Source organism: Centrocercus urophasianus, unplaced genomic scaffold (genome assembly GCF_019232065.1).
Source record: "Centrocercus urophasianus isolate 14NV4802_14NV808 unplaced genomic scaffold, USGS_Curo_1.0 seq_31, whole genome shotgun sequence".
In the NCBI taxonomy this organism is placed as follows: Eukaryota; Metazoa; Chordata; class Aves; order Galliformes; family Phasianidae; genus Centrocercus; species Centrocercus urophasianus.
In genome coordinates, this window is record NW_024884878.1 from 10501460 (window position 1) to 10515027 (window position 13568).

The window sequence follows — 13568 nt, forward strand, 5'->3', positions numbered from 1 at the left end:
AGAAAAAGAGAAAAAGAGAAAAAGAGAAAAAGAGAAAAAGAGAAAAAAAAAAGAAAAAAAAGAAAAAAAGAAAAAAAGAAAAAAGAAAAAAAAAGAAAAAAAAAAGGAGAGGAAAAAAAAAGGGAAAAAGTCACTCAGAATATATGACCATATGAGCATGGGCACTCTTGCAGAAAACCTAGTCAGCAATCCTAAGCCATGGGAAATTTAAATTAGAGCCAGGGTCTACAATAGGCAGAGAAATCCACACAGATAAAAGGGGCTGCCAAGGCTGCAGGTAGAGTTAGTCAGATATTCTCAGATTTCCAAAAGAACTTTATTAGTTTTATTAATTTTTTTTTTTAATAATCAAGAGATTCGAGTGTATCCACATTACACGGCAAAGAAGATTAAGCTTTTTTCCTTTAATCAAAATATCCATATGCATGCTGTATCTCCCAAACGTAGGTGGATTCCCACTGCTTATTACAGCTCTGGGGCGCATTCTGTTACAGCAACTCATGCACAAAGCGCTCCGGCACACGTAAGCAAAGCTCCCGTCCTGGCGCACAGCGCCAAGAAGCCCCCCGACCCTCAGAGAGCACCGCAGCGCTCGGCCCTGCGGAACGAAGATCCAGCGCCGGGCCCCACGGCAGAGCAGCAGGAGGCCCTGCAGGACCACCAGCACCGCTGGCGGCCGGCACGCTGCAGGCCCCCCGCGCCATGGGCAGGGCAGAGCACAGGGCCTGGCAGCCGCTGATCGAAAACTGGACTCCCGAAGGACTGCTGTCAGAGCAAAACTGACATCCAGCCACATCCTTTTGCTTTTTACGGGCCCTTCCAACTGCCCCGCGGCCACTGCTTCAGCCCTGGAGCTCAGACGACGCTGGGCTGAAGCTGGCGCTCAGGTCCAGTCCAGGACCGGAGTTGTGTTGGGAACAAGCAAACGCTTTGGTTTTTTTTCTGTTCATTTTAGCGCACATTTCCTTTTTTACTGTTTAAAAATACACAGAGGGGATAACAGCACAGAAAAAAAAAGCACAGATGTGGTCAGATTTTTGAATATAGCACTGTGCAGAGGTAAAAGGAAATGAACAGCTATCTGCCTCAAAGAAGCCACTCAAAACACCGATAGCAAACAAAGGATGCTTCCCCCGAGCGTGGCTGGTGGACATGAAAGCACACACCAAATTTATACGAGGCTCCCATTTCCATTTTGACTCCATTAGCAGCAGAAAACCGTCCTGCACCAACTTATAGGGAAAGGCAAAAATAAAATTATTTCAAATTCCTTTAAAAAAAAAAAAAAAAGGCTTTTTTTGTTTTCATTCACTGAATGTTCAGTTTCCTTTTTTTTTTTTATTAGATATGTTAAATGAGATACTTGTTTACTACAGACAAAAGCGGGTGCTTAGAAGCATGTCTAGGCTCATAAAGATGGAAAGGGAAGCTAAAATGAGAAGGGGGAAAACCTGCTCTGGAAAAACTGGCTTATACTTTATTTCATGGACGTTATTTCCTGTGGCATAGGGCACTTTAACAGGACAAAATTTGATGTAAAATACCTCAAGTAAAATACCTATTCCTTGAACGCTCTTTTCCTTTCCTAACTATTACTGACTGCTAAGCTTAAGAACATTTGCATTTAACCGAGTGCCAGAACGCAGTCCATCAAGAAATCAGTTCAGGTGTTCAGGCAGACCACCTGACAAACACATCTGAGCAGCGTCTTGTAACAAGCTACGAACTTCAGCTGACTCTTGTACCTTCTGTTCTCAGCTTTATAGAAACACTGGATTGGAAACCAATCGGACAAACTGCACTGCACAAACTTGCCAGACACAGAGAATGACAGAATTAGCCCCTCGGCTCCAAAAGGTGCTGCAAGGGGGGAGGCAACGGACAAGGAACAGGGAGGCAGCTTGTTTTCTGTACTCCATAGCAGCTGGACACTGATGCTGCAGCTTCAACAGCTGTCTTTCCAAAAGCCGCCGGGACAAAAATTCAGTGACAAAAGGGAGAGGAAAAATGTTAAAAGAAAGCTTTTAATGAAGGAATGGATGAAAGTCTTCCAGCTGTGGGAGATTAACATTCTTACCGCATATACTCTTACTGCAAGGTGGAGAAAGGTGTAGGAGGGGAGAGCTCTCCTTCACAGACCCAGGAACTTCCCAGCACTATAAATGAATTCTACACATTTAGTAAACAGCAGAAATTGTACACTTTCCCATGAATTCTAATCATTTAAAAATTCAGGGAAATCATACTCAAGATCTGGATCTTCCCGCTCTTACAATGCCCAAGGATTATGCATAGGATTAGGTTAGGATGCTTTTTGCAAAGCAGATGGCAGCAGCAGAGCACAGTGCTGTAAATGCCACGCAGGGAAGCCGTACGATGAGCAGCAGAGTGCAAGTAATGCCATCAGCTGTTGGTTGCTGCCTTCAGATTTGGCCTGGTGTGGTTGTTTACTCGCCTCATTCACTCCCAAGCTGGGTGTTATCTCACCACAGGAAAGTGAGGTCCAAGTATGGTGGGTAAAAACCCCTGCAGCCCCACTGAGGACTTTCCCCTACTCCCCAGTATTTCTCTGTACACAGAAGAAAAAAGCTAGCACTCATCTTCACACCTCAAGTAATTAAAGGTTGGCAGATGTGGCCACATCTGCTCAGAAACGACTAATGTACGACAGAAAGTTGCATTTCACAGAAATAGGGGGATAAATGCAGTGGTAGGCAAGCAATAACAAGTGAGAGGCATATAAAACCTCTCAAAAAGGAAGAGAACAGAAAGGGGAGAAAAAGCTTTCATCTCCGTTCAAGAGCACTGCTTGAGGACCAAAAGCTTTCAAACTATTAAATGAAGACAGACAGGGCGAATGTCCAGTACAATTCAGAAACCAGAGCTCATTTTGCCAGAGAAAGGCTGTCTCTCCCTGTGACAGCAGAAAGCGACTGAAGCTAGAAGGCCACACAGGGAGCAGATCTCTCTGAGCACTGCAGGGATCGAGAAATTATGTTATTTGTTGATTAAGAATATTGAAAATGACAAGGCTGCTAGACTACAGTAAGGCAAGCATGTAAGGAGTAGAGCAGAGCCTCAGCACCTCTATTTCAGGCACTCAGACAAGACAGCAGACTCCTGCAGTGATGGATACAAGAGGCTGCTCCTACAATGAAGGAACTGCTCACGTTTCAGTCCCTGTTTCCACGGGAGGCAAACAGAGCACTGCACACGCCATCACCCTGCTGCTGGAGGTCCATGGACTCACTCAAACACTCTCCTGGGGAGCTGCTGTGGTCCACGCCCTGTCCATACTGGCACAGCAGGCTCAAACAGTGATTTGTACACTGTGCAGTCAGTGTAGACTTGATTTTCTTGAGAAACTCAGAACAGAGGGCTGTGCAAAGATTATCTTTGAGAGGATAAATTTGCTAACACAAATATCATTTTTTAAAATCCCTTCTTTCCTTAGATTTAAGTCTTTCAAGTTTCAACGAAGGAGTCCTTTAGAACGTGGGAGATAAGGCACTCTGAAGCTCAACATACAAATTATTGTTACTTCACACTAAGAAGAGTTACGGCTCCTATTTCCTAGAGCTATTTCGATCCCTTTTTGGCTTACACACATATACAGAACACACAGTTGCTGTAAACCTCCGTCCCTGCGTCATCACCGCTACGTGCACTGGAAAGCAGTGCTGAGAGAAGCGTGCAAGTGTTAAGATGTTCTGCAAAGTACTACAGATGCAGAATGCAAAAAGCTTAAATGGAATCAAAGCTGTGTGTATAACCAAACCCCACCTGTTCTGTATGTCTCAGCTCTCCAAGCACAAGGGTTCTGTAATGCATCACTGGGGTGAGGCTAGGCACAAGGGGGAATTCTCAAGAAGCCAGAAGTAGGAGTGAGAAAAAAAATCAGAACAGTTACATTTGTGAGCTGCTTGTGAGACTGCGGCTTCAAATTCAGGCACCTCAGAAAAATATGCACATCTCGTACATTAAATAAAACATTTCTAGGTGTGAAGATTATGACAAGTTTATACAGCAAAGGAAAATTCTACCATTATCTTCTTAGAATGTGGCTTGCTTATTGCCAGTATCTAAGAACATGATCATCAAACATAACATTACATTTGTTAGTAAACATACCACACAACCCTTCTGCTGATGTTAACCTTGCATAAGAACCTTTAGGAATCTCCCTCAGCACACTGTTGTTAGAATAGTACAAAGAATGAAGCAATAAATTTTCATTTTCATCTCTCCTAATAAGCATAGTCATTCTGATTAATTAATTCCATTCTGTTGCCCAAACGTATGTAACGATGACATTTGCTTACTGTCTCAAATGCTGTTTACACACTTTTCTGTCTTCTGTTTTTTGAGGGGGAGAAACTTTACTGCTAGCATCAGCAGTTTTAGAACAGAAGCCAAGGAAATATATGGAGTAAACTGAATAAAAGAAATGCAACTCCAGGCCATCTGCCTGCCCGTTAGTTATGAGAAAAAAAATACAAAAATACCAGAAATCATAATACTATATACAAAATAGCACTGCTGCCAAAGAAGTCAACATTTGGCCCCAAACATTTGCTTTCCAACAGGTAATGAAAAAAAATAAATCCCACAAACTAACTCACTCTGGTCTTGAACAAAAAAGCAGAACACAAAAATATAAGATGACGAATGGAATTTAGCAACTTCAAGATAACTATTAGCAACTGCAGTTTAGAATAATTAAAATGTTTTATGGGGAGAAAAAGTGACATACATTCAGAATATAATGTGTCTCACACTAACTGCATGCTCTGCCATTCTTCCAGCATCGCACTGGGAATATGGAAGGCATTTCCCCCACCTCTGAAGTTCGGGCAACCTCCTGAAGTCACTGAACAATCACCTGAGCTGAACACACAACACAGTGCAGCTAGCAGCACACCAGGATAATACGCAAAGACGTACATGAGAGAAGTGGAGAAGAAAAGCGGCAGTGAACATTTACAGGCAAGGAAGAGATGCTTTAGAAGAAAAGAAGTGCTTGGTTTTCTCAACAAGTTTAGTGCCAGCATACAAACAGTAACGACCTGCACACCCTACTATAGAACATTCCATTTCCCTGCATTCCAAGGATCATCAAGCTCCAACCCCCCACCACACGCAGGGCCACCAACCTCCCCATTTCACAGCAGCCCAGGCTGCCCAGGGCCCCATCCAACCTGGCCTCCAACACCTCCAGGGATGGACGTGGCATCACAGCCTCTCTGGGCAGCTGTTCCAGCACCTCACCACTCTCACAGCACACAACTTCCCCCTGACATCCAACCTCCATCTGCCCTGCCTCAACCTCAAGCTATTTCCCCTCCTCCTGCTGTTATCTACCCTTTCCAAAACTTGATTCCCCTCCTGTTTGTACAGTACCCTGGAAGAACATTTTACTAAATATTAAAACACTTGGTATTAATCTTAGTGACTCTGAATTACTCACTGCAGAAAACACAGAAGAAGTTGCATTAAATTTCAGAGAAACAGTCCCAGCTGCACCAGACCCTGGAAGGAGAGTTTACATAATCTGGTTCTTGGGAAGAGGACTCAGCACCGGTCTCCCCTCTGTTCCTTCCCATATCCTGTTTCAGTTAATCCACTTCTACAGTTGAAATATCTTTGATCTGGCATACACCAAAGCCCTGAAAGGCATTTGTGTCTCCACAGCTTAAGGCAATGAGGCAAAGGAGACAGGTCAGATGGGCAAAATCTCAACACACAGGAAGAGAAAAGACACCGCTTCCTAGATTATAAGGACTATTTATATTCCTGCCCTGCAGTATTTTCAGTAAGCTTTTTATTGTTATGCCATTCCTGCCACAGATTTTGTATCTTCCATCCTCAAAATGACTTTTCCCTACTTGCTTCATTTACAATAATAAACCACTGTATTCTCTTTTTATCTCACACCATACTTGTCATTCACAACTATGAAATATGCAGGAACGTTTGAAAGTTCACAGCATGCATCATTCTGACATGGCTTCTGAATTTCTACCAGCAAAAATGTTGTTTTCACAGCTCCTTAAAAGTACATGCTTACATATATAACAATGTTATATAAGGCTATTTCCATCGTTTGTGTCCATCATTGCACACTCCCATTTGATTTCTGTTAATCCTTCAAAAACATCAGTGCATTTTACAACACCTTTTTAAAATACCAGTATTGCTGCAGACAAATCAATTCAGGTACAGAAGAATAAACAAGTGAGAAATAAAGTACTAACCTTCCCCAACGGGAGTTCCACAGCCTTCAAGGTTCAACATTATGTCTTTGTCTTTGTCATCTGCACTGCATCCCAAAAGCATCCAGCTCTCAACATTATCGCTTTCGGATAGCACGCTCTCCTCCTCATCATTTGAGCTATCATCTATTACCATCACCTCTTGGGCGGTGAGAGGTCCAGAACCAGCGGAGGGAAAATTCCCACTAGGACCTTGCCTTGAAACTTCTGCGCCTGATCCTGCAGTATGCAGAGCATTACGCTCGGTGGCTTTGGCACGATTTGCTATGGAAGATCCACAGGTATGCATTCTACCTTCAGCTAAAGGGCTTGTTGATTTTCGTGCCTTGCTTTTGTAAACACTGTCTTCCTCTGGTGTATCGGACAAGACAATGATCTCAGGGTCGTCCGAAATCTCGCCATCAGAATCGTGCAGTTCAACAATATTCTGGTCTTCAAGCGGTGCCACAGTTAGACCTGGACCCTGGTCTGTGAATTCCGCAACATCTTCTGCTTCTTCAGACACCTCCAGTGAGCTGATTTCAGCAAGGTTTTGGGAATAGTGGACCTGGCTGTAGAGATGAAATTCCACCTCGCTGTCAATGCTTGGCTCCGAGGATGAATCCTCTCGGTAAAGTTCATCTTCATATACATCACTCTCCTCCGTGTCTTCATAAAACATTCTGGAAACCAAACTGTCTGTAAGAAACACGAAAGATTGTATCAGTATGCTCATGAACATATGCCTGAAAATATCTTTCAAATAACACTTTGGTCTTTCTGCAATTGCTAGGATTAGTAGTTGTGCTCTGCATTAGGCAGGCAACACAGAGAAGAGTTTACAACAACAAAAGACAATGTTGTAAAAAGAGACAGCAGAACATAAGTAAGGGTGCATTTTGCTTCATGTTACCTATTACTTTAACCTAAACCACTCTGACTTCTCACTGCTGTGGAAGATCTCATATTCCAAAGCTTCTCTCCAGCCTGGATTCAAAACCAAGGTTTCTGTGTGGCTCAGGAGCCAAGTGAGTTTCAGATCCATGTTTTGATTATTCCTCCAATCAGTATCAGTGCTGCACATTTTGCAAATCATGTTACTGAGAAATGCCTTATGTACATATATTCTCTCAAGGAACTGGCAAGCAGCAGCAATATTTTACAAAAGTATGTTGGAGCAAACCTGGGCTGCAAAGTCACTTGATCTGTCAGTTCACCATTTAATCCCAGGAGAAGAATTACTCACAGCATGGTACAGAAATACCCCAAAACAGAGCTCAGGTCAGAAGGCAGTAAAAAAAAAGTGTAATAAAGGTAAGCATTCAAATTCGTGGCCTTCATACAAACCAACAAGTCAGATGGTTCTGTCAGAACACAAACTGAGTTACGGTGCCTCAAAAAAGCACTTCAACATGAGGAAGGTACAACTGCAAGCAGTGTCTGCCCAGCTCCTCATGAGCCAGATCTCTACACTCCTACCAGTTCAGCAGTAGTTATCTACGACTTTTAATGGCTTTTTTGGCCGACCTAGGATTAAAGCCTAAAATGTCTCTTTTCTTGAAGGCAGCAATGCTGCTTCTTAAACAAAGATGCAGTCAGAACTGGATGATGGGACAGAGAGCACTCTCAGCAAGCCTGCAGACGATGCAAAATTTGGAGGAGTGATTTATATACCAGATGGTCACACTGTCATTCAGGTGCATCTAAGTGGACTGGATAAATGGGCAGAGAGGTTCCTGAATGAAGATAAATACAATGGCCAATGCAACTGGGAAGAGAGAGAGCTTGGGAGCCAACTGCCTGGAAAAGCAAGTTTGCAAAAAAGGACCGCAGAGTGGAACAAGTCTGCAACACGCCAAAATACTTTTACAAAAAAACAGTATGCTGGGCTCTTGAAGAATATCGACAGAAGGTCCAGGGAAGTGACAATGCTCTCAGACGTGTAGTGTGGTTTGTGGGTTGTTCTCTGAGGAGCTGGGCACTTGATGACCCTCGTGGGTCCCTTCCATCTCAGAATATTCCACCACTCGTTCTCTTCACACCCGCAGCGCTGCGTACGGCTCTGGGCTCTCCCACAGCAGGCCAACATGGATGGATTTGAGTGAGAGCAGTGATTAAGACAATTAAGGGACGGGAGCATCCGTCACAGGAGAGGCAGTGACAGCTGGGACAGTTCAGTGTGGAAGGCTCAGGGTGTTCTGCTGGTGTACCTAAGAACCTGATGGAGGACTAAAGAAAATGGACCCAGGCTCTTCCAAGTAGTGTCCAACAACATGACAAGAACCAACAGGCACAAAATAAAATACAGATTTCTCTTGCAGATAAGAAAAAACCTTCTTACTGCATTGCCTGCAAAGGTTGTGACGGCTCTACATTTAATTAAATTCAAAATTTAATGGGACTCTGAACAAACTGCACCCAGTGTCGTTGCTTTGACTCAGTGCAGTTGGAGTAGATCACCTCTAGAATTTCCTTCCAGCATCATCTATTCTGTGATGCTGACCAAGTCAAAGCTATTTCTGGAGTTCACTATATACCCACTAGCCACACATAAAATTCAGAGGTATCCTGAAGTTACTCTGCCTACTTCAGGGACTGCATAATTTAATTTACATGCACATATCATGCATGGAGAAGAGGAAAGAAGATACTTTCTCTAAACAGTCTATATATTTCTGCAATACAGTTAGTCCTACAGAAGCCATCATGTTTTCTGGGAATGAAAAACTGCCAGACATCTGTTTTATGGTTATGAAAGTGACACGGTACCCTATACACAAGTATAAATACTTATACTTGGGAGTCCTAGGCATAAGTAATTTGTATGATTATGGTATTCAAAGAACCCACAAGCTCTAAGGCAGCTTTCTGTGAGCATCCCACCAGAGTTCCACCTTGATCACGATAAATTTGTCCTCACCTGCATTCCTGCTACATCAGAAGTCAAACTCAAAGTCAGAGGAAAACTTCCCCTGCCCCCCTCCCTGCCAACACACACACAGAAAAAGGCAGAAACATGTAAGACACGACTCCAAAGCAGGAAAATGTAATGCCTATCATAGAATGGCTTGGGCTCTGAGAGACCTTAAAGACCATATACCTTCAGCCTCCCTTCAGCCGTGGGCATCCACTAGTCCAGGCTGCCCAGGGCCCCGTGCACCCAGGCCTTTAACACCTCCCAGGATAGACAGCATACATTTTTCAATCTCACCTGCACAGCTGGTGAAGTCACTTTCACAATCACTCACTCTGATCATATCCAAAGAGCATCAGAACCCTACTCTCTCATTTTTAAGTGGGATCACCCTTCCACATAGATCTTAACCTGCTCCAGTCCACAGTATGAGAATGAAAGCAGAGCTGGAACTAATCAGGCAAATTATAATATTAGACAACAGTTATGGGAAGTGAGGAAAAACTTTCAGCAAAGTAGGAAATCAAGGAATCCACCTGAAGCATGTAAAAATTTTAGTGATACCAGAAAACACAACTTAATTCACTCTTTCCTTTGTTCCTGTCAGCCACTGTACAAGGTCATACCACGTTAGAACCCACGTCATAGCTGAAAACATGCATCGAAACAAGACTGCTGGATCTGAAGTGACAAAGAAGATCCACGTAGCTTACTTATAGACACACCGTGGTGAAGATGGGGATAAAAGGAGGCAGCACTGCACTACACTTACTGTGATCTAAACTCCCAAGTCTACTGAGTCTCAGGAGAGTCGATGGCTCGTCCTCCTCTCCTTGATGGTATGGAACTATGAGAGGTTCTTTGTCTTGCCCAGCATATGTCGGGACACTGAGAAATGAGAAACATCAAACATCAGCATCACAAAATAATGTGAAGATACCAATTTCTGCCATTCACTGCCGCAGAATTCTGGCAGCAGCTGCCTACACTTCCTCAGCATGAGAAATATGTGTCAAGCACAACCAAAGCAAACAAACACACTGCCTCCAAGAACGAGAAAAGAAGCTCAACAGAAAGATTTGCTGTTGTTCACATTGACAAAGTACAGCAATTTCTTACTAACATTTAGACAACAAACAACAGTAAAAATCTTTTTGCTACAGCAGGAACATAACACAGACTTAGGCAAACACCTGCATAGAATAGGTAATGGGCAATGCAAACAGAGCAAGACGGAGACAAAAATAAACCACAAAACAAGTTAAATCACTGGGTCATGTGAACACTCCACTCCTTCATCAACTGGAATCCTACTGCTACCTAATACTGCACGTATTTCCTCAAAAGCATCTGACTGCCTCTTTGGTAGGCCTTAAGAAGAAACTTCAAGTAAAGGGCTAATAATGTAAAAAAGAAAAATGAGCCAAAACCCAAACCACAGCAATCTGAGTTTCTCTTAACCATCCTTGAACAAAACTCCAGGTGGCTATATCTAGAAACTGCATGAGGATGGCATCTTCTCAGGAGATTTGCAAGGACTGCTTGCCAGCACTTTTTGTTTGGTTCAGTCAAATAAAACACCCTTACTTGGTAAAAAAGCAAACATTGGCAGCTGTACAGCTGCAGTCAGAGAAGAGATGTTTATGGCGACTTGCAGGCAAAAAGAGAGAAGGAGCACCAGCTAGTCAATCAGAGCAGTGACAAAGTTGCATGTGGGAAGCTACCTCTCAGTCAAAACTTCAAATCAGTTTGGAATGCTCAGATTTTACGTGAACACAGAAGATGCTTCAATTAAGAGCCAGTAACATCCCCAGGCCAGTCTTTCCCATGTTCCTCCTGCTTCATCTGCTGTGTTTCTTCCCACCATCTCCTCCTTCTGTCTCCTTAACTACTTCTGCTCTCTTACATCAACTCCTGCACACTCACAGAGCTCACAGGACAACAGCCTCCTTCTCTCCTCCTCTTGCCATTTCCAATTCACCTGGTGCTTAACTTCACATACTGAGTCTTTTTTGAAAACAAACAAAGAAAAAAATATAAAGAAAAGGAAGAGATTACTTCATCCTCTACAGCTGCAAAAATTACTTTTCAAATAAGTGCAGTATTCCCATCACAAACCATCAGCCGAATCCCAGCATTTCAATTTCTCTTGCTTTCTGCTTGGCCTGTGCAGTAACATACAGTATAATATTTTATGACAAAGGCTGTACTCAAAATACAGCAACAAATATATTCTTTGGTGTCTTAATGAGTACAGGAAAAACAAAATGCTTATAATCAGTATCTCTCATACAGACTGGGACAACTACAAAAAACGGAGAAGAAAAATATTTTGAAGAAAACACCAAAGACTTGCTAAAGTCACAAGTCACCACCAGAACAGAGGTTAAGATATCAGCAAGGCAGCATCAGTAGTCTGTAAAGATTTGTGCAAAACATTTTTCTTTTCCAGTTTTCTATTTAGTCACATTTGTAACATCCAAACTGGCCAGTACTTCAGACTATGAAGGCACAGCATCTGTACAGCCAGCACAAAATTGATAAAGGATTTACACCTAGATGCACAGCAAAGTGAAATCCTTCATTTCACCTGCTAGGTGTTTCTGGGCCCTCCCTCAGAAGTAGCACACCTCCTTGTCATTGACAGAAGCCATCGAAAGCATCAGCTTTTACAAAGCACAACACCAAAATGAAGATCACATCTGTGTTCTCGCGTGCCCTATGAAGGCAGGCAAATCCCAAATAAACACCACAACAATACGGTCATTATCAGAGCTCAGTGTTGGGAGTCAGCTCTTTTCTTCACCTGCACCGTGTTCCCGTACTATACTTAACACAGCTCTCGTCTGGGCACCAGGGATAACCCAGCTGTGCTCAAAGCAGGAAGCAACAGCTCTCTCTGGGCGCCTGGGGTGAGAGGTGCTGCCTCAGACAGCAGAGCAGCTCCTGCGCGGCACGCTGAAAGCAGAGCAGAAGTGCCCTGGGTGGTAAAACGCTTCGGAACAGCTTCCTGAACTCCTTGCCCACAGCTTTTCAGGAAATGAGCCCTGAAAAGGGCCCACAGCACTTACTGCCTCGGTTACAAACAGGACGCAAAAGACAGAGCACTCATCGCAAAGCTCCCTCACCTTTACACTTACTGCTATTTCCAGCTAAGTTTGGCTGCTAGTTTCTCATGAGAGTGACCAGCACTGCTCTATGCTGATACAAAACTCTTTTTTTTTTTAAATGTCGACTTGTGTTTGAGAAAACGTTTATTTCCTGTCACTTTTTTATACATGCTGCAAACGAATCCAAAGGAAAAACCAGAACATTGGAAAAGGCTTCTCCTAGCGGAGACCTACACCTTCCAGAGACCATCAGGAAAAAAAAGCAACAACTGAGTACAACAAAACGCAGAGCTTATGCCGGCCCTTGGGAAGGCTTTTCCCTCCGCTCACTGCGACGTCCTCAGCCGGGGACGGGCCTCGAGTAGGGACAGGGCAGGGGGCTCTGCTCAGCCCGGGCACAGCGCAAAGGCAGCGCCGCGTGAGCCGGCCCGTCCCGCGCCGGGGGAAACGCGAGGTCCGGGCCGGGAGCGCCGCGGCGGAAGGGAGGCACCCGGCCAACGAGCCGGACCCAGCGGCACAGGAGCCGCCGGAAAGCGGCCCCGGGGAGCAGCGGGGAGCCGAGAGCGGCCGGTGGTGGGCCGGGAGGAAGCGCGGCCGGGCCGGGGGAGGCGGCGGGAGGGGGCAGGGCGGCGCCGCTCTCATACTCACTGCTGGCCGCACCGGGACACGCCGAGCCGGAAGTGGCGGCGATCGGCCCGCCCCCCGCAGCACGTGTCTCCGGTCCCGCCCCTCCGCCTCCTCCGGGCGCGGGTTGGGCGGTCGGGCTGGGATGGCGGCGGGGCGGGCTTCGCCGCTTCGTCCTGAGAGCGGGGCGGCGGCCGAAGGAGCGGCACGGGCTGCGGCGGGGGAGGGCCGGGGGACCGAGGGAAGGGCCGTGCCTGGACCGCGCAGCTCCGCGGGCAGCGTGATGCTAGAGCTCGAGGAGCGCTGGGGCGGCGCTCGTACACGGCTGTGCGTTTGGGCGCCGCCGGGCTAGCCGGGCTGGGGATCGGCCCGCCTTCCGACTGCGATGTTACGAGCCGAGAAGTCGGCCGAGTGAGACAGGAGCCCGGGGAGCAGCGAGGGGCGGATCGGGCACTGCTGAGCATCGCCGAGGAGCGACCGAGACTCGAACGGCCGAGAAGAGGGCGCCTGTGGGCACGGCGGGCTCCTCCCGCCCGGGCTGCCTGCCGAATCCTGTCGAGGCACGGCCAGATGTGTGCACGAGGCACCGTCCTGAGCAGTGGCGGGCTCGGAGGACGCGGAGGACTTGGCCTCTCCTGTGCAGGACGTTTTAGAGGAGAAGAGAGCTGT

The 13568-nt window shown here is 45.6% G+C and overlaps 1 protein-coding gene across 3 annotated transcripts in view; it reads right to left on the reverse strand.

Annotated features, from left to right (window-relative positions):
• The window catches only part of ZCCHC7 (zinc finger CCHC-type containing 7), a 109161-nt gene extending 96194 nt beyond the window's left edge, over nucleotides 1–12967 (reverse strand). Inside the window, exons 1-3 of one of the 3 annotated variants that reach the window (XM_042829427.1) lie at nucleotides 12924–12967; nucleotides 9938–10053; nucleotides 6255–6950 (exon numbers count right to left, since the gene is read on the reverse strand). In XM_042829427.1, coding sequence (XP_042685361.1) covers nucleotides 6255–6933 — 679 coding nt within the window. In that variant the 5' untranslated portion in view covers nucleotides 6934–6950; nucleotides 9938–10053; nucleotides 12924–12967. Of the gene's footprint in view, nucleotides 1–6254; nucleotides 6951–9937; nucleotides 10054–12919 lie in introns of all 3 variants that reach the window. The other 2 variants (XM_042829429.1, XM_042829430.1) reach the window with 2 other exon arrangements.
• Between the last annotated feature and the right edge of the window lie 601 nt (nucleotides 12968–13568).